General features: G+C 49.6%; 1 protein-coding gene and 1 long non-coding RNA gene across 4 annotated transcripts in view; one reads left to right on the top strand and one right to left on the bottom strand.

Annotated features, from left to right (window-relative positions):
- Nucleotides 1–15579, top strand: part of znf296 (zinc finger protein 296) — a 52625-nt gene extending 37046 nt beyond the window's left edge. The window contains exons 3-4 of one of the 2 annotated variants that reach the window (XM_069910132.1): nucleotides 2768–3534; nucleotides 13591–15579. In XM_069910132.1, the coding sequence (XP_069766233.1) occupies nucleotides 2768–3534; nucleotides 13591–14394 (1571 nt within the window). In that variant the 3' untranslated portion in view covers nucleotides 14395–15579. Of the gene's footprint in view, nucleotides 1–2767; nucleotides 3535–13587 lie in introns of both variants that reach the window. The other variant, XM_069910131.1, reaches the window with a different exon arrangement.
- On the bottom strand, nucleotides 5252–8190 carry LOC138749068 (uncharacterized). Of its 2 annotated transcripts, none has more exons than XR_011348387.1 (5): nucleotides 7991–8190; nucleotides 7218–7395; nucleotides 6858–6983; nucleotides 5698–5810; nucleotides 5252–5526 (listed from the first exon to the last, which is right to left on the bottom strand). It is a non-coding gene; the product is annotated as an uncharacterized lncRNA (long non-coding RNA). The 2 variants fall into 2 exon arrangements; XR_011348388.1 differs by having other exon boundaries at nucleotides 8026–8190.
- Nucleotides 15580–15837: the final 258 nt, after the last annotated feature.

Here is a 15837-nt window from a genome sequence, read left to right as displayed (position 1 = left end):
ACAAACTTCACTTGCATAAATATATAAACTCTTAAAGCATTTTACCTCACATTCTTTGAAAACATTTAACCATCGCTGCATCTGCAAGGTCCCTCCCCCCTCTGTGGAACTGCCTGAAGAATGAACAATAACATTTTAGATAATTAACCCCCCCCCCCACCCAAAGTTTACAGATAAAGCCTCTAAGCAGGTCTAAGGAGACACTTGAAGAGAGTCATCCCAACGGCGAGCGGCATCCTGGGCGACGCCATCGCTGTTTCACACAACTTTATTCAAACAGCTGCTACGAGCAAAACCTGACCAAGGCCCTCCGCTGGATGAATATTTGCTCCCACCTTCACCAAAGGTTTATGTGTTACTTCAGAGAACATTTACTTACACAAATTTAAACTTAACTTTTTTAGCCTATTATTTTATTCCCATTTTAATTTTTAAAATGTATTTTCCTTGAATTTTTTTTGCCGGTTACTTGGGCTGCTAGTTGCTTGAATTCTGATACCAGGGGTAGCCCCTGCCTCCAGCACTCTCGCTGTCAATGCTCTCCATTTTCCAACCATCCACCAGCCGTGAAACCTCTTCCTCATCCTTTGGACTCCAGTTGCCCGCGACTCTGTGAGTGGGGCGAAAGATTCCTCTTCCACGCCCTTCCTCCCTTTTTAAGGTGGAAGCAGAAGGTGGCGTGGTTGGCAGAGTGGTTAGCGCAATGCCGTTACAGCGATCAGGACTGGAGCTCGAATCCAGTGCTATCTGTGAGGAGCTTGTGCGTTCTCCCCGTGTCTGCATGGGTTTTCCCTGAGGGCTCTGGTTTCCTCCCATCATTCGAAATATACCAGGGTGTAGGTTAATTGGGTGTAGATTGAGCGGCACAGACTTGTGGGCCGAAAGGGCCTGTTACCGTGCTGCATGTCGAAAGTTAAATTTTAAATGTAAGTCGATAGGTTCTTGACGCACCTGGATATCGATGAGATGAGATGTCGAGAATATCATCAGATCAGCTGTCATCTTGTTGGCCTGGGCGTGAGGGGCCCCTAATTCGTGTAGGTGTGCAGGGTGCCTACCTCACCACTTTGTTCCAAACCAACTGCACCTTTGCAAAGGCCCTTTCTTACAAAACGCTGATTCAGCCACTCTCGGGGCCCGATGGGAATTAACCACCTTTCTTGCATGTGTGAACTCAACGAATGTGAGATTGGGGTGGGGGGGGGGGTCATTTTCATTTGGGTAATTACTCAGCAAGGTAAGTAGTGCCAGAGCTGATGCATTTCACCTCGGCTCCTGTGTAAAAAGCCTTCCCGGGTCCAGGACAGTCAACCCGATAAGGAACCACGTTCCTTATGACAAAGGTCACACTGACCTGCCTTTTCTGGGTTCAGTGGGAACGACCTGACCTGGCTTTAAACATGCCAATTTCGTGGGACCTCTGGGTAAAAGGGGTATTGGAACACCGGGTCCAGTTCCGGTTGCACAGCTGATGGGAGGAGTCCAGAGGAGATTCCCCAGGATGTGGCCAGGATTGGAGGGCTTGAGTTACAGGGAGAGGTTGGGATTTTATTTTAGACATACAGCACGGTAACAGGCTCCTTTCGGCTGTTGCCCAATTACACCCAATTAACCATCAACCCCTGGTATGTTTTGAAGGGTGGGAGGAAACCGGAGCGCCCGAAGGAAACCCAGCGGGAGAACGTGCAAACTCCTTGCAGGTCACTGGCGCTGTAACTCCAATGATAACAGCACTGCCCTGGAGCGTACGAGGCTGAGAGTTGACCTTTATTGAGAGGGGCATGGATAAGGTGAATTCTCATAGTCTTGTTCCCAGGGCAGACGCTCCAAGCAGGAGAGGATACAGATTTAAGAAGAACGCAAGGGGCAACATTTTCACTCAGAGGGTGCCCTGTATCTGGAATGAGCTGCCAGGTGAGGATATTTGGACAGATCTATGGATATGAAGGGTTTGTACAGATACTGACCAAATGGAGGCAGGTGGAATTTGGTCAGTATGGGTGGTTAGAGCTGAAGGACCTCTCCTGAGCTGGATGTAATAATGACCAGAGGTCTACAATCCAGTCATCATCGGGGGTCAGAGGTGAAGAGGATACGCAAAATTTAAGTTCTAGGGAGTCACCATCTCGGAGGATCTTTCCTGGACCCAACACACTAAAGGCATCGTGAAAAAAGCCCGACAAAACCTCTACTTCCTCAGGAGTTTGCGGAGGTTCGGTACGACACCAGAAACCTTGGCAAATATCTACATGAGGTGGTGGAAAGTGTGCAGACCGGCTGTATGGGGACACCAATATCCCTGAGCATAAAGCCCTCCAAAAGGTACTGGACACAGCCAGGCAAAACCCTCCCCACTATCGAGAATATTTATGGGGAACGCTGCAGCGACCATCAAGGATCCACATCACCCAGCGCACGCCCTGTTCTCGCTGCTTCCATCAGGAAAGAGATATCGGTGCCACAAGACTCGCAACACCAGGTTCAGGAACAGCTGCTCTCCCTCCATCATCAGACTCCTCAACGACAAACTCAATCAGGGACCTTACTTTTGCACTTTATTGATTTTTTTCTCTATGTACTGCACAGTCAGACAGTTTACATTTCTTTATTTGTTTACATGTGCACGTTGAATCAGCTTATTTTTGCACTGCCAGTAAGTGGTCGTTCTGCCTCGCCCACCAGTAAAAGAATCTCAGGGTTGTAAGTGATGTCATGTAGGTACTCTGACAATAAATCTAAAATCTGGTTTCCTCTTCTCTCCCGACAGATGAGATGGAGCCAATGTGTTACATCTGCACGACCTGCAAGGAACCATATCCCAGTGCCTGGTTATTGCTCCAACATGCCCAGTACCAACATGGCCTCCATATCTTCCTAGAGGTGGACCACAGCCAGTCGCCCCCAGCACTGGCCAATCCCCCCGACTCCTCATCCCCTCCGCCTCAGGACGGGAGCCCGTTTGATGGCCCGCGCTCCTCGGAGACCCCCTTCCAGGGCCACTCGCCGGCTGGGGCCCTCCTCTTCGCCCCCCCACCCCATCGCCCACCGGATCAGAGTGACAGCGGCTCAGAAGAGACAGCCCCCACGCCGGCCAGTGGCTCAGGCCGAGCCCTGCCGGGGTTCTGCCGCCGGCTGCGGACCCTGGCAGGGGGCGCCAGCCGCCGGCATCACCCTCACCGCCCGCCGGCCTTCCTGCCGGGCCAGGCTGCCTCAGCGAGCACCGGGTCCTCCCGGCACGGCCGGAGCAAGGACTGTGAGTTCTGTGGCAAGACTTTCAAGTTCCCCAGCAACCTGGTGGTCCACCGCCGGAGCCACACTGGTGAGAAGCCTTACCGCTGCCCCTTCTGCGAGCACGCCTGCAGCCAGTCCAGCAAGTTGAAGCGACACATGAAGACCCATGCCGGCCTGTTCAACGGCTGGTTGCCTGCCGCCGGCAGAGCTTCCAAAGAGCGGCGCAGGCACGTGGAGGAGCCGGGTGGGCAGCAGGACCCCGCCATCAGCCCGGACCTCTCTGGACAGGAATTCGGCCTCAAGGTGGGTTCATTCTCACTCAACTGAAACTGATGCACAGTGTTTCTCCGGACCAGGGTGCGCACACACACAACCCTGCACACACACAAACCCAGCATACACCCCTACACACACGCACCCAGCACAAATACACCCCTACACACACACACACACATACACACACACACACACACACACACACACAGCACAAATACACCTGTACACACACACCCAACACACATATACCCCTACCCAGACATACCCAACACAAATACACTCCTACACACACACCCAACACACATAAATCCCTATCCACACACCCAAGACACATACACCCCTACACACACTCCCAACACACATGCACCCTTACACACACACACACACACACACACACACACACACACGCACACACACACACACACACACACACACACACACACACACACACACACACGCTATTCCCTGGCTGTCCTGTACTTGATGCTCCTGTACCTCCTTGCTGATGGCAGTGGGTCAAAGATCCTGTGTGCTGGATATAAAGGGACCTTGTTAATACTTTTTGCCCCATTTATAAGCAACACACCCTGAGAATGTCCTAAGTGGAGGAAAGGGAGACCCCAGCAATCTCCTTGGCTGTTTTGCTGATCCTCTGTGTTGACATTGGTCCGATCCTTTGCAGCTACCGTCCCACACAGTGATGCAGCCCGGACGCGCTCAATTGTGCTCCCTTAGAATGCTGTCAGGATTGGGGCTGGCAGCCTTGGTCTCCTCAACCTCCTTAGGAAGTGTAGGAGGTGTGAGTCCCTGATATACACGGCAAGGAACATTCTGCTCCCCACTCTCTCCATAACAAAGCCACTGATGTGTTGTGGAGAATGGGCGACCTCCGTCCTCCTGAAGTCCACAATCACCTCCTTGCTCTTATCCACATTGAGACTTGGGTGACAGCCCTTGCACCTTTTATCCGCCAACCTCCTCTCTGTAAGCCGACTCATTGTTGGCAACGAAGCCGAGGACTGTTGTATCCTCCATAGACTCGATGATTCTGTGAGAGCTGAACCTGATGGTTGTGTCGTGAACGGTCGCGGGCTGAGCACGCGGTCCTGAGGTGCGCCAGTGCTCAGTGTGATGAGGCTTCACTGACACAAGACTCCCTATGCTGTACCCAGAGAACATTGGAATGAATTGAGTTGTTTTATTGTCTCGAGCAGTTTTTAAAAAGCTTTGTTTATGTGCTACCCAAGCAGGTTAACTCGCACAAAATGAAAAAGAAAGTGCAGGGAATAGTGTTAAAGTCAAATATTGTAGGTTACAGAGAATAGTTACAAACAGTTAGAAAGAAGCAGGGAGGGTGTTTCCCAGGTAGAACTTGGGGTCAGAGGCCCGTGATTCAGGAAAGTAGATTTAAGACCGAGACGAGGAGGAACTGCTCCTCCTGGAGAGCTGTGAACCTGTGGGATTCTCCGCCCGACGCCTGAGTAGAGGCTGTCTTAGTGAATGTATTCAAGATGGTGCTAGTTTGTCAATAATAAGGGATTGAGGATTATGGGGAAAGGGCAGACAGGTGGAGCTGAGCCCATGGCCAGATCTTATTGAATGGCGGAGCAGGCTTGACAGGCTGGATAGTTGACTCCTGCTCCAACAGATGCTTGGGATAAAGACACTCTCTTTCCTTTGTTTGCCCCTGTGCTCCACAGTTTTAAATTTGTAATCTACATGTGATTAAAGTGGACATTCCAGATTTTATTCAAGGGCATTTGTTTACATTTTGGTCTGACCATGTAGAAATTACAGCACTTTTTATACATAGTCCTCCATTTCAGGGCACCATAATGTTTGGGACATTTGGCTTCCCAGGTGTTTGTGATTCCTCAGGTATGTATTGCTCCATTGGTGCAGGTATAAAAGAGCTGGGCTGACTTTGAAGCTTTTGATCACCTTTGGAGTCTGTCGATGCCATTTTGTAACACGAGAAGCAGAGTTGTGCCAGTGAAAGTCACAGAAGCCTTCATGAGGCTGAAAAACAAGAATAAAACACAAAGAGACATCACCCAAACATTAGGTTGACCAAAAATCCACAGGTTGGAGCATCATTAAGAAGAAAGAGTGTACTGGTGAGCTCAGTAATCACAAGGGGGCTGGTAGGCCAAGGAAGGCCTCCACTGCTGGTGACAGAAGAGTTCTCACCATAATGAAGAAAAATCCTCAAATGCCTGTCCGACAGCTCAGAAACATTCTTCAGGAGGCAGGTGTGGGTGTGTCAACGACTATTTCCGCAGAAGACTTCATGAACAGAAATACTGCAAGATGCAAACCTCTAGTTATTCACAGAATCAGGACGGCCAGATTACAGTTTGCCAAGAAGTATTTAAAAGAGCCTGCAGAATTCTGGAGAAAGGTCCTGTGGGCAGGTGAGACCAAGATTAACCTGTGTCGGAGTGATGGCGAGAGCAAAGTGCGGAGGTGTAAAGGAACTGCCCAAGATCCAAAGCGTCCCACCTCATCTGTGAAACATGGGCCTGGGTGTGTCCGGCTGGCCCATTTACACCAGCTAAATTTTTTTTTTCAACTCAACACTTACCTTCACTGATGATGTCCCTGCTGATGGCAGGAGCAAAATGAATTCTGAGGAGAGTAGAAACATCTGCACAAATTTGAGCAAATGCCCCCAAACTCATTGGACGGCGCTTCATGCTACAGTGATCCCAAACATGCTGCTAAAGCAACAAAGGAGGTTTTTAATGGCCAAGTCAGTCACCCGATCTAAATCCAATTGAACATGCCTTCCATATGTCAAAGAGAAAATTTTAGGGGATAAACCCTCTGAAACAAGGAGGAGCTGAAGATGGCTGCAGGAGGGGCCTGGCAGAGCATCACCAGAGAAGATACTCAGCACCTGGTGGTCAATGAATCACAGACCAAGCAGTCGTTGCCTGGAAGGGACAGACCATTGCTACATCCCAAATACTATGGTGCCCAGATATGGGGGATCTATGTATAAAAAGTGCTGTAATTTCTACATGGTCGAACCAAAATGTGCACAAATACCTTGAATAAAATCCAGAATGTGCATTTTAATCATGTGAATTGTTTGATTACAAATTTAAAACTGTGGAGCACGGGGGCAAATGAAGGGGAAAAGTGTCTTTGTCCCAAACATCATGGAGGGTGGTGTATATCTTGTGTATAAACAGTGCAAGTGCATTATCCTTTCCCAGAGAGGGACCTGGTACCAGCAGGAAAGAATCTGGAGGTTTGCGTGCAGGGACTCCCCGGCATTCATCCGTGTTCCGTTCTGGATGACCGGTCGTATCTCAGAACGGATGGATCTCGGGGAATTGTCCTACCTGTGATACTGAAGAGCAAAACAATCGATTTCCTTCCGTTCTCTCTCTCCGATTCCTGCGCGTACACTCTGTTACTGCAGACCCTGAGCACCCTTCCGACTCCACTGGCTGCTACAATCTGTCTGACTGTCAGAATATTGAGCAATAGAATCAGAAAAAGGCAGGACTCAAGGAGTTAATGTGCAGTGAAATATCTCAACGTAGCGGCCACCAGGACCAGCTCTTTGACAACCTCTCGCAGATGACATTATTTTCCATGGATAGGCCCAATTTTCACCGGAATCACGTGTTTTTTTCTTTAGTTTTATAAATTTGGTCATGTGTAAGTGGCATTGGTTGCAAATAGAGGAGTGCCTGTACCTTCATCCCAGGGGAACGGAGTGAGCAGAGAGAAGACTGAGACCTCAGAACGAGATCCATCCTCTCTGAGATCCTGCAGCCCTGTTTTCAGATCAAGACTGTCAGTGGTTCCTCTCGGCTGGGAGCTTGCTGGGTGCCCAATGGCTTCCACCAGAAGAAGGCGAGAAGTGCAGGCCTACTGCAAGAAAGATAAAAGATCAGCCAGTGTACTAATGAGAGGTGTTGACCCGTTCCTACTTTGCATGATATTATAAGAATTAAAACAAAACTAGGCCTAGGCAGAGGCCATTCAGCCCCTCACTCTTGTACCACTATTCATGGCTGATCTTCCAATTCAACACCACCAACACTGAATCTCCACATTCCCCAGAAACCTATGAGGCACCCTACCTTCCTTCAATGGCTCCTGTGCTGAATGCCGTAGAACATTACAGCCCTTCGGCCCACAATGCTGCGCTGGCCCATTTAAACCAGCTAAAAAAAAATTTCAACTCAACACTCCCTACCTCGCAACCCTCGATGTTTCTTTTGTCCATGTGCCTGCCTAAGAGTTTCTTAAATGCCCCTATTGTGGTTCCAGCTTCCACCACCACTCTTGGCAAGGCATTCCAGGCACCCACAACTCTCTGGAAAAAAAAACTTGCCCCTGGTGTCTCCCCTAGACTTTGTTCAGATGTCCTCTGGTGTTTGCTACTCCCTCCCTGGGAAACAGGCACTGGCTGTTCGCCCTATCTATGTCTCTCAGAATCCTGTAGGCCTCTATTAAGTCATACCTTGCTCCAAAGTGAAAACTCCCAGCTCTGCTAACCTTGAAGATAAGACGTATTTCCCAATCCAGGGAACATCCTGGTGAATCTCCTCTGCCCCCTCTCCACGGCTTCCACCTCCTTCCTGTAACGAGGTGGCCAGAACTGAACGCAGGAGAACTCCGAGAACTCCCCAGGCTCCTCGACCCGCTCCCTTCAGCGCATGTTAATCGTTCCCCTTTAAAAGTTCCTGTCGAATTTGTTGCTTGGCTAGCTCAAGTTCCGGATCGCAGCAACTTGCTGAGGCTTTAAAAATAAAACATCCTCTTTCCACTATAACCTAACCTCCACCCCCCCACCCTTGCTTCTTTTAGCAATTCCTTTCAATCTCAAAACCTCTGCAACCAGATCTATTGAAACAATCCGTAACTCCCCTTCCATGTCCTCTGGAGAATTCTCCAACTTCTCTGGTCTCCCCATGCACATTCACCTCGGAATTATTGCAGTGTGTTCTGGCCCTTGCCCTATCATAGTATCAGAGCCCTAAATTGGACCACAGATTTCAGATTTATTGTCAGAGAACACACACGATGTCACATACAGCTCCTGTGGGTGAGGCAGAATTACCAAAGAAAGGAATCCGTACACAACAACAAATAAATAAATGTAAACAACCTGACTGTGCAATACAGGGAGAGCAAATAAAATCAATAAAGTGCAAAAGTACGAGTCCTTAAATGAGTCCCTGATTGAATTTGTTGTTGAGGAGATGGATCGTAGCAAGGACATGCTGCATATCATTGGATAACATCCACAGTGTGCTGCGATTGTGTTCTGGTGCAGGGCAGCAAGACCATATGGCATAGGAGCAGAAGTATACCATTCAGCCCATTGAGTCTCCCCCACCATTTAATCATGAGCTGATCCATTTCCCCACTCAGCCCCACTGCCCGGCCTTCTCCCAATAACCTTTGATGCCCTGGCCAAAATCAAGAACCTATCAATCTCTGCCTTATGTATGACTTGGCTTCCACAATTTCCTGTGGCAACAAATTCCACAGATTTTCCACCCTCTGGATGAAGAAATTCCTCCACATCTCTGTTCTAAGCAGACGCCCTTCAATCCTGAAGTTGTGCCCTCTCGTTCTAGACTCTCCCACCTTGGGAAACAACTTTTCCACATCTACTCTGTCCACGCCTTTCAACATTCAAAATGTTTCAATGAGAATCCCCCCCCCCCACCCCGCCAATTCTCCTAAACTCCGAGTACAGGCCAAGAGCTGTCAAACGCTCCTCATATGATAACCCTTTTATTCCTGGAATCATCCTTGTGAACCTCCTTTGAACCCTCTCCAACATCAGCAAAACCTTTCTTAAATGAGGAGTCCAAAACTGCCTTCAAGACCCCAAGTGGGGTTTCCCCAGGGCCTTATAAATCCTCAACATCACATCCCTGCTCTTATATTCAATTCCTCTTGAACTGAACGCCAGCATCGCATTTGCCTTCTTCACCACCAACTTAACCTGCAAGTTTACCTTCAGGGTATCCTGCATGAGGACTCCCAGGTCCCTTTGCATCTGGGAATTTTCAACTTTCTCCCCATTTAAAAAAAATAGTCTACCTGTTTATTTTTTTCTACCAAGTTGCGTGACCGTACACTTTCCAACATTATATTTCATTTACCACTTCTCTGCCCATTCTCCTAATCTGTCCAAGTCCTTCTGCAGTCTCCATGTTTCCTCTACCCTCCCTGCTCCTCCACCGACCTTTGTATCATCTGCCAACTTGGCCACAAAGCCATTCGTTCCATAATCCAGATCATTAATGTCCAAAGAAGTGACCCCAACACTGACCCCCTGTGGAACACTACTAGCAACTGGGAACCAATCAGAATATGATCCTTGTATTCCATCCCTCTGCTCCCTGCCAATCAGCCAATGGTCACTGGAAATGTTTACTTCCAAGAATCGAAGCTATCTACTGTCTCCACTTCTGCACCCTTGGGTTGGATGGGAGTGGGTTCTACCCCTATAGTTAAGAAGGTTAACCCAGAAACAGGCCTTTGGCCTATCAGATCAATGAACGTCACCAATTAGCACCAATCGCATCTATTCTCCCCACTTTACCATTGACTCTACTCAGATTTAACCATGGACAATTTAACCTTCCGAGCCACCAGTTCCGTAACACCTTCCAAAACCTCCAGATTGTCCAGAGCACTTCCCAGCCAATTGAGTTCTTTCTGAAGTGCTGTAATGTGGGAGGTGAGGTGTCCACACGAAGCTGGTGGAACTCCGTAGGTCAGGGCAGTATCAATGGGTAGAAATCATCAGGTCTTTATGGAGACCTACTCGATAAAGGGTCCTGACTCCAAATGTCCCACCTTCCCCACAGCAATTAGGTAGCGCTAAATGTCCGTTATCCAGTTGGACCGTCCTTGATTAAAATGGACAACACATTTTTTCAAAATGTTTGCTTCCTGAATTCTGTTAGACAACTTCCAAGCTGAACGCAAGATAATTTCAGATTTGCTGTACCACGTAGGAAGTTGGAGAAACATTTAAATTAACTTTTATTGAATTTAGCGTGTTTAATCGCATAACGATGTCGACATGTTGTATTAGTTCAACTGACCTAAGAATGTTTTGCCGCTGATTTTCGTTTGTACTCAGCATCTGATGCCTCTCGTGTCACTGTCCAACAATAGTTGGCCGCCACTAATGGATTCCAGTTGCCCTGATTCTGCTTTTCCATGTTCGGCACTGACGGCACCAAGATCAGTCGGGAAGGAGTCCAAGTGTGAATACAGAAAATGGATTTTCTTTTTTTTTTCAATTTTTTATTTTTCACACCATAAATCACATTAACCATGATACACACTTTTTCCTTTTCACACATATACAGTAGAAAATGGATTTTCAATGACCTGTTGCACTTTATGGTTTTGTACACTGGAAATAGGCTTAAAATATGACAGGAAATCACAAAAATAGGTTATATCTAAATAACAATATGTGATCGGAAATTCTTAAGGTGATTTTTGATGATCAGCAGCCCAAAATCCATAAAATACACCAAAAGTGTTCAGGAAATAAAAATCTTTGTTGTCCAGTTTAATCAATCACATTACTCACCATTTTAAGCAAGATTTGCATGGAGTTATAAGAACATGGAAATAAGCCTTTTGGTTCATTTTGACCGTGCCAAACAATATTGCCTATCAAAGCTGATCCAACTTGCCTGCATTTGGCCCTGTAAATCGCTCCTGTCAGTGTACAGTAAAGCCCCTGGTATCCGGCACCTTAGGGGGTTTGGTAAATGCTGTATAAGTGTATTTTTCCGGTTGCTTGGGGCTTACTTGTACAATGCCTAACGAATAACCCTGCATTAAGAATAAACAGTTGAAAAGACAAAAATGCTAGACTTCAGAACCTGGTTGTTGAACAAATTTAGTATTGTAATCCTTAACTATGTAAAGTTAACTTCAATCAGGTAATTCCCATAATTTAGAAAACCTTTTTCCCCCCCCCCCCCCCCCCAAAATCAACTAAACAGACTAAAATAATGTCCTGAGAAATGGAATCTCTGTTTGTTCACGTTCATCACAAGGTGGGAACTGGTTGCAGGTATGGCCTGGTGCACTTTATGGACTGGCATTGATCCAAAAGGCCAAAGGCCTGTTTCTGTTCTAACTCTATTTTATGGGGGTAGAACCCACTCCCGTCCAACCCAAAGACACGGAAGCGAAGACAGTAGATAGCTTCGATTCTTGGAAGTAAACATTTCCAGTGACCATTGGCTGATTGGCAGGGAGCAGAGGGACAGAATACAAGGATCATATTCTGATTGGTTGCCAGTTGCCAGTGGTGTTCCACAGGGGCCTGGAGTTGGGGGAACTTCTTTGTACATTAATGATCTGCATTATGGAACGAATGGCTTTGTGGCCAAGTTGGCAGATGATATGAAGGTCGGTGGAGGAGCAGGGAGGGTAGAGGAAACATGGAGACTGCAGAAGGAGTTGGGCAGATTAGGAGAATGGGCAGGGAAGTGACAAATTAAATGTAAAGTCGGAAAGTGTATACGATCACGCAAAGGATAATTTGGAAAAAAAATCACAAAAGCTGCAGATGTTGGGGTGAAAAATTGCTGGAGGAACTCAACGGGTCAGACAGCGCGCGTGCGTCAAAACGGTCGGTCGACGAATCAAGTCGAGCCCCTCATTGGCGTCACTAAGGGGGTGCGGACCGCACCGGGTGACATCATCAGAGGGGGTGGCACCAAAATGAGTGCCTATAAAATTTCTGTGCAGTGTTTCAGCAGAAAGTTATCATTGTTTAAATAAAAACATCCCTGTAGTTAGTTATAACAACAAAAACCTTTTCCGTAAGCCCAGCTGACATGTATCAATATACCTATAAGGCTAAAACTCAATGATCATTTACTTTTTGAACCTCCGTTTAGAGCTGTCGTAATTACCCAATGACAACAACACTTCGGATCACGTGGTTCTGTCTGCACGCGCCATCAGCAAGCGCTGTTGTTTTCGTTGCTGCTGTGCATGTATTATTTTAATTTTGCCAGTTGTTTATCTCACTACCATTACCATATCATTCAGTGATCCATGGGAATCACGAGTAACATTAGTACCAAAAACATTACAAAGGATTCTGTATGGTCTGGGTCAGGAGGGGGGTCCATGAGTTACCGCACTGGGTGACACCCACCACCCTCCATACCTCCCCATCCATGTACCTGCCCAAATTCTTCTTCAATATTTGTAGGCCGAAGGGCCTGAATTGTGCTACATTTTTCTCTGTTTCTACTCATGGGGGCAGATGCCAAGGGGACGATTAATGGGGAGGGAAGAGTTGGACGAGGGAGTCACAGAGGAAGGAGGAGATGGGAATATGCATCTGAATCATGAACCAGGTGGCGGGAATTGTTGGGTGAAGAGGCTGCCTTTATCAAGATGATTTGGAAGCCCCCCCCCCCCCCCTCCGTTGGGGTTGGTGGAGATGGAACTGGACCCTTCAAATACTGCTAGTTGGTTGCCCTTTATGTGTGGTGGGGGGGGGGGAATGGGATGGGATAGACACACTGACTGGGCTCCCGACATCCTGTTCTCAGCTGCTCTCTGTGGAGTTTGCATGATCTCACTGCAACCTCATGAGGTGTGGCTTTGGGAGTTAATTGGGTGTGGTAGATGGCTTGTGGTGTGTAGGTGAGGGGTGGTGTCTGGGGAGGGAGGCGACAGGAACATGGGAAGAATAGAATGTATTGAGGTGTGTGGATGATGATAGTATCCCATGTAGATTGCCAGAATGGCCTGTGCAATGACAAACCAGTGTTCCAATGGTGAAAACAAGGTATGAAAAGTCTGGGCATGAGGACTAAATTGGGGAATCTTCTGATGACACAGTGGGATTTGGGATATAGGGGGTTCCCAGGGCCTTGAAGGCCACTAAAGCAATGTAGGGTTTTAGGCAAGTAGTTGTGTTTGGGATCCTGTTGCGCATCTCATGGAGCGAGTTAATGGGATGGAGGGGGATGTGATCACTGCTATCAGTCTGTGCCTTGTGAGCCTGAATGGCCTCCACTAATGTTGAACTCTTTCTGTCCCCAGCAGGTTAAAGTGCCGAAGGTGGAGCCGGACTCGGGAGAGGAGCCAGGGCCCGGGGATCCGACTGAGCACTCAGACAGCGAAGGAAACGGGCCCCTGTCGGACTCTGACCGTCTCCACGGCAACAGCGAGGCTGAGCGGCCCAGCGCCTCGCCTCCTGGCCTGGCCAATGGCTTCGGATACCACGCCAAGAGGCTGCTGGGCCCTCCGCTAGGCCCCAGCCCGTTGCGGGCCCCCCTCAGGCCGGTGAAGGCTGAGCGGGGCCTGCCCCCGGAGGAGAGCGGCTCCAACTTTTACTCCCGCTGGCTGGCGGACTGTGCCGCAAGCCGCCAGCCGCCTCCACCCACCTCTGCCTCCCCCCCGCCCGCCCCTCGGGCCTCACCGGCCTCTGAGAACTCCGGGCCGAACAACGGTGGCTCCTGCCCCTCCACGCCGCCCCGGGACGCGTCGGCAGACAGCGGCACGGCCAGTGGGCGCAGCACACCCAGCCGATGGGGGCTGGCGGCTGGTGAGGAGGGCCGGCGGCGCAATGCCTGCGAGTTCTGCGGCAAGGTGTTCCGCAACGCCAGCAACCTGACGGTGCACCGGCGCAGCCACACCGGTGAGAGGCCCTACCGCTGCGAGCTGTGCCCGTACGCCTGCACCCAGAGCAGCAAGCTGACCCGTCACATGAAGACTCACATCCAACCAGGCAAGGAGGTGTTCCGCTGCCATGCCTGCAACATTCCCTTCAGCATCTACAGCACCCTGGAGAAACACATCAAGAAACGGCATGGAGAGCAGATGCAAAAGCCCCAGGTCTTCGAGTGAGGCGGGGGAGAAGCAGGCCCATAGGAGGAGGGCAGGCAGAGGAGGATCCACTCCCCACCACCCAGTCAAGCATCCTGTCCCAACACCCAGACAAACTCAGCAGGTCTTGCAGCATCCAGCAAAGTAAAAGAGGCCCACGTTTTGGGCCTGGGCCCTTCATCAAGCTGTACGTGGCAAAGGGGAGGAGGTACCATATCTACTCGTGTAAATGTCGATATGGTGTTAAAGTCGACCACCCCTTCTCCATTGTTGGTCCAAAAATCTGGCATTTTCCATTGATTGCCTGTAAAAGTTGACGTCTCTCACCACGGTCCTGGTCGCTCACGCATCAGAGCTCCCGACACCTCGACTGTGAACTTCCCACCCATTCCCACCCATCAGAGCTCCCGGCACCTCGACCGTGGACTTCCCACCCGGTCATGGTCACCCGTCCCTCGGAGCTGTGTAGAATCCATGTAATTGTCAACCCCATAAATTAAAAAAATGGTCTACAGGCTTTGACTTTTACACACGTATATACCATACTACCTTCCAAAACATTGGTTCCCCTTTACCTCCACTGGACACTGCCTGCCCTGCTGAGTTTCTCTGGCACACATGCCCCAGCATCTGCAGACACTCTTGTTTCAACACTCCTTTGTCTTCCCCCCCCAACCCCTTAGTTCTTCTAAACACTCGACCCACTCCCTTGCCCCCCCTTCCTTTTCCCCTCACTCACCCTGACACAGGGAGACCTGGTGTCTGTCCCTGCTGAGATGTCCCTTCCCCCCCCGCCCCCAACTCCCGACACGAGGGAGTCAGTCCCCACCGAGATGCGGCAGATCTGTGGCTCTCTCGCCTCACCCTGGTGTCGTGGCCAATCCTCGGATCTCAGCTCCGAGGCAACCGCGGGGGAAGAGCATTCTCAAGGGTCTCGGCCTGTGAAGAAATTCCCCCTTCATCATGGATCAAAGCACTGCCGCCACCGGCGTCCCAAACTCCCAGTGTGGGTATGGGTATGTGTGTGTATGTGTGTGTGGGTGTGCTTGCGTGCATATGTGCATGTACAGAGGTGTGTCTGTGTGTGTGCGGGTGGGTGTATCCATGTGTGTATGTGTCTGTGTGTGGGTGTGGGGGTGTGTGTGTAAGGGATGGGTGTCTCTTTGGGGGTGTGGGTGAATGGGTGTGTGCGTAGGTGGGTGTGTGTCTGTGCGGGTGGGTGGTGTATGCGAGTGGGTGGGTGTGTGTGTGGGTGGATGGGTGTCTGTGGGGGTGTGTGTCTGGGTGGGTGTGTGTGTGTAGGTGGCTATGTGTCTGTGCGGGTGGGTGTGTATGCGGGTGGGTGGGTGTGTGTGTGTGAGTGGGTGGGTATCTGTGGGGTGTGTGTAGGTGGGGGTATGTCTGTGCGGGTGGGTGTGTGAGTGGGTGGGTGTCTGGGGGTGTGTGTAGGTGGGGGGGTGTCTG

This window comes from Narcine bancroftii, chromosome 13 (genome assembly GCF_036971445.1).
Source record: "Narcine bancroftii isolate sNarBan1 chromosome 13, sNarBan1.hap1, whole genome shotgun sequence".
Classification (NCBI taxonomy): domain Eukaryota; kingdom Metazoa; phylum Chordata; class Chondrichthyes; order Torpediniformes; family Narcinidae; genus Narcine; species Narcine bancroftii.
The sequence above is the reverse complement of the archived record's forward strand: the minus strand, read 5'-3'. Positions and strand labels throughout refer to the sequence as shown.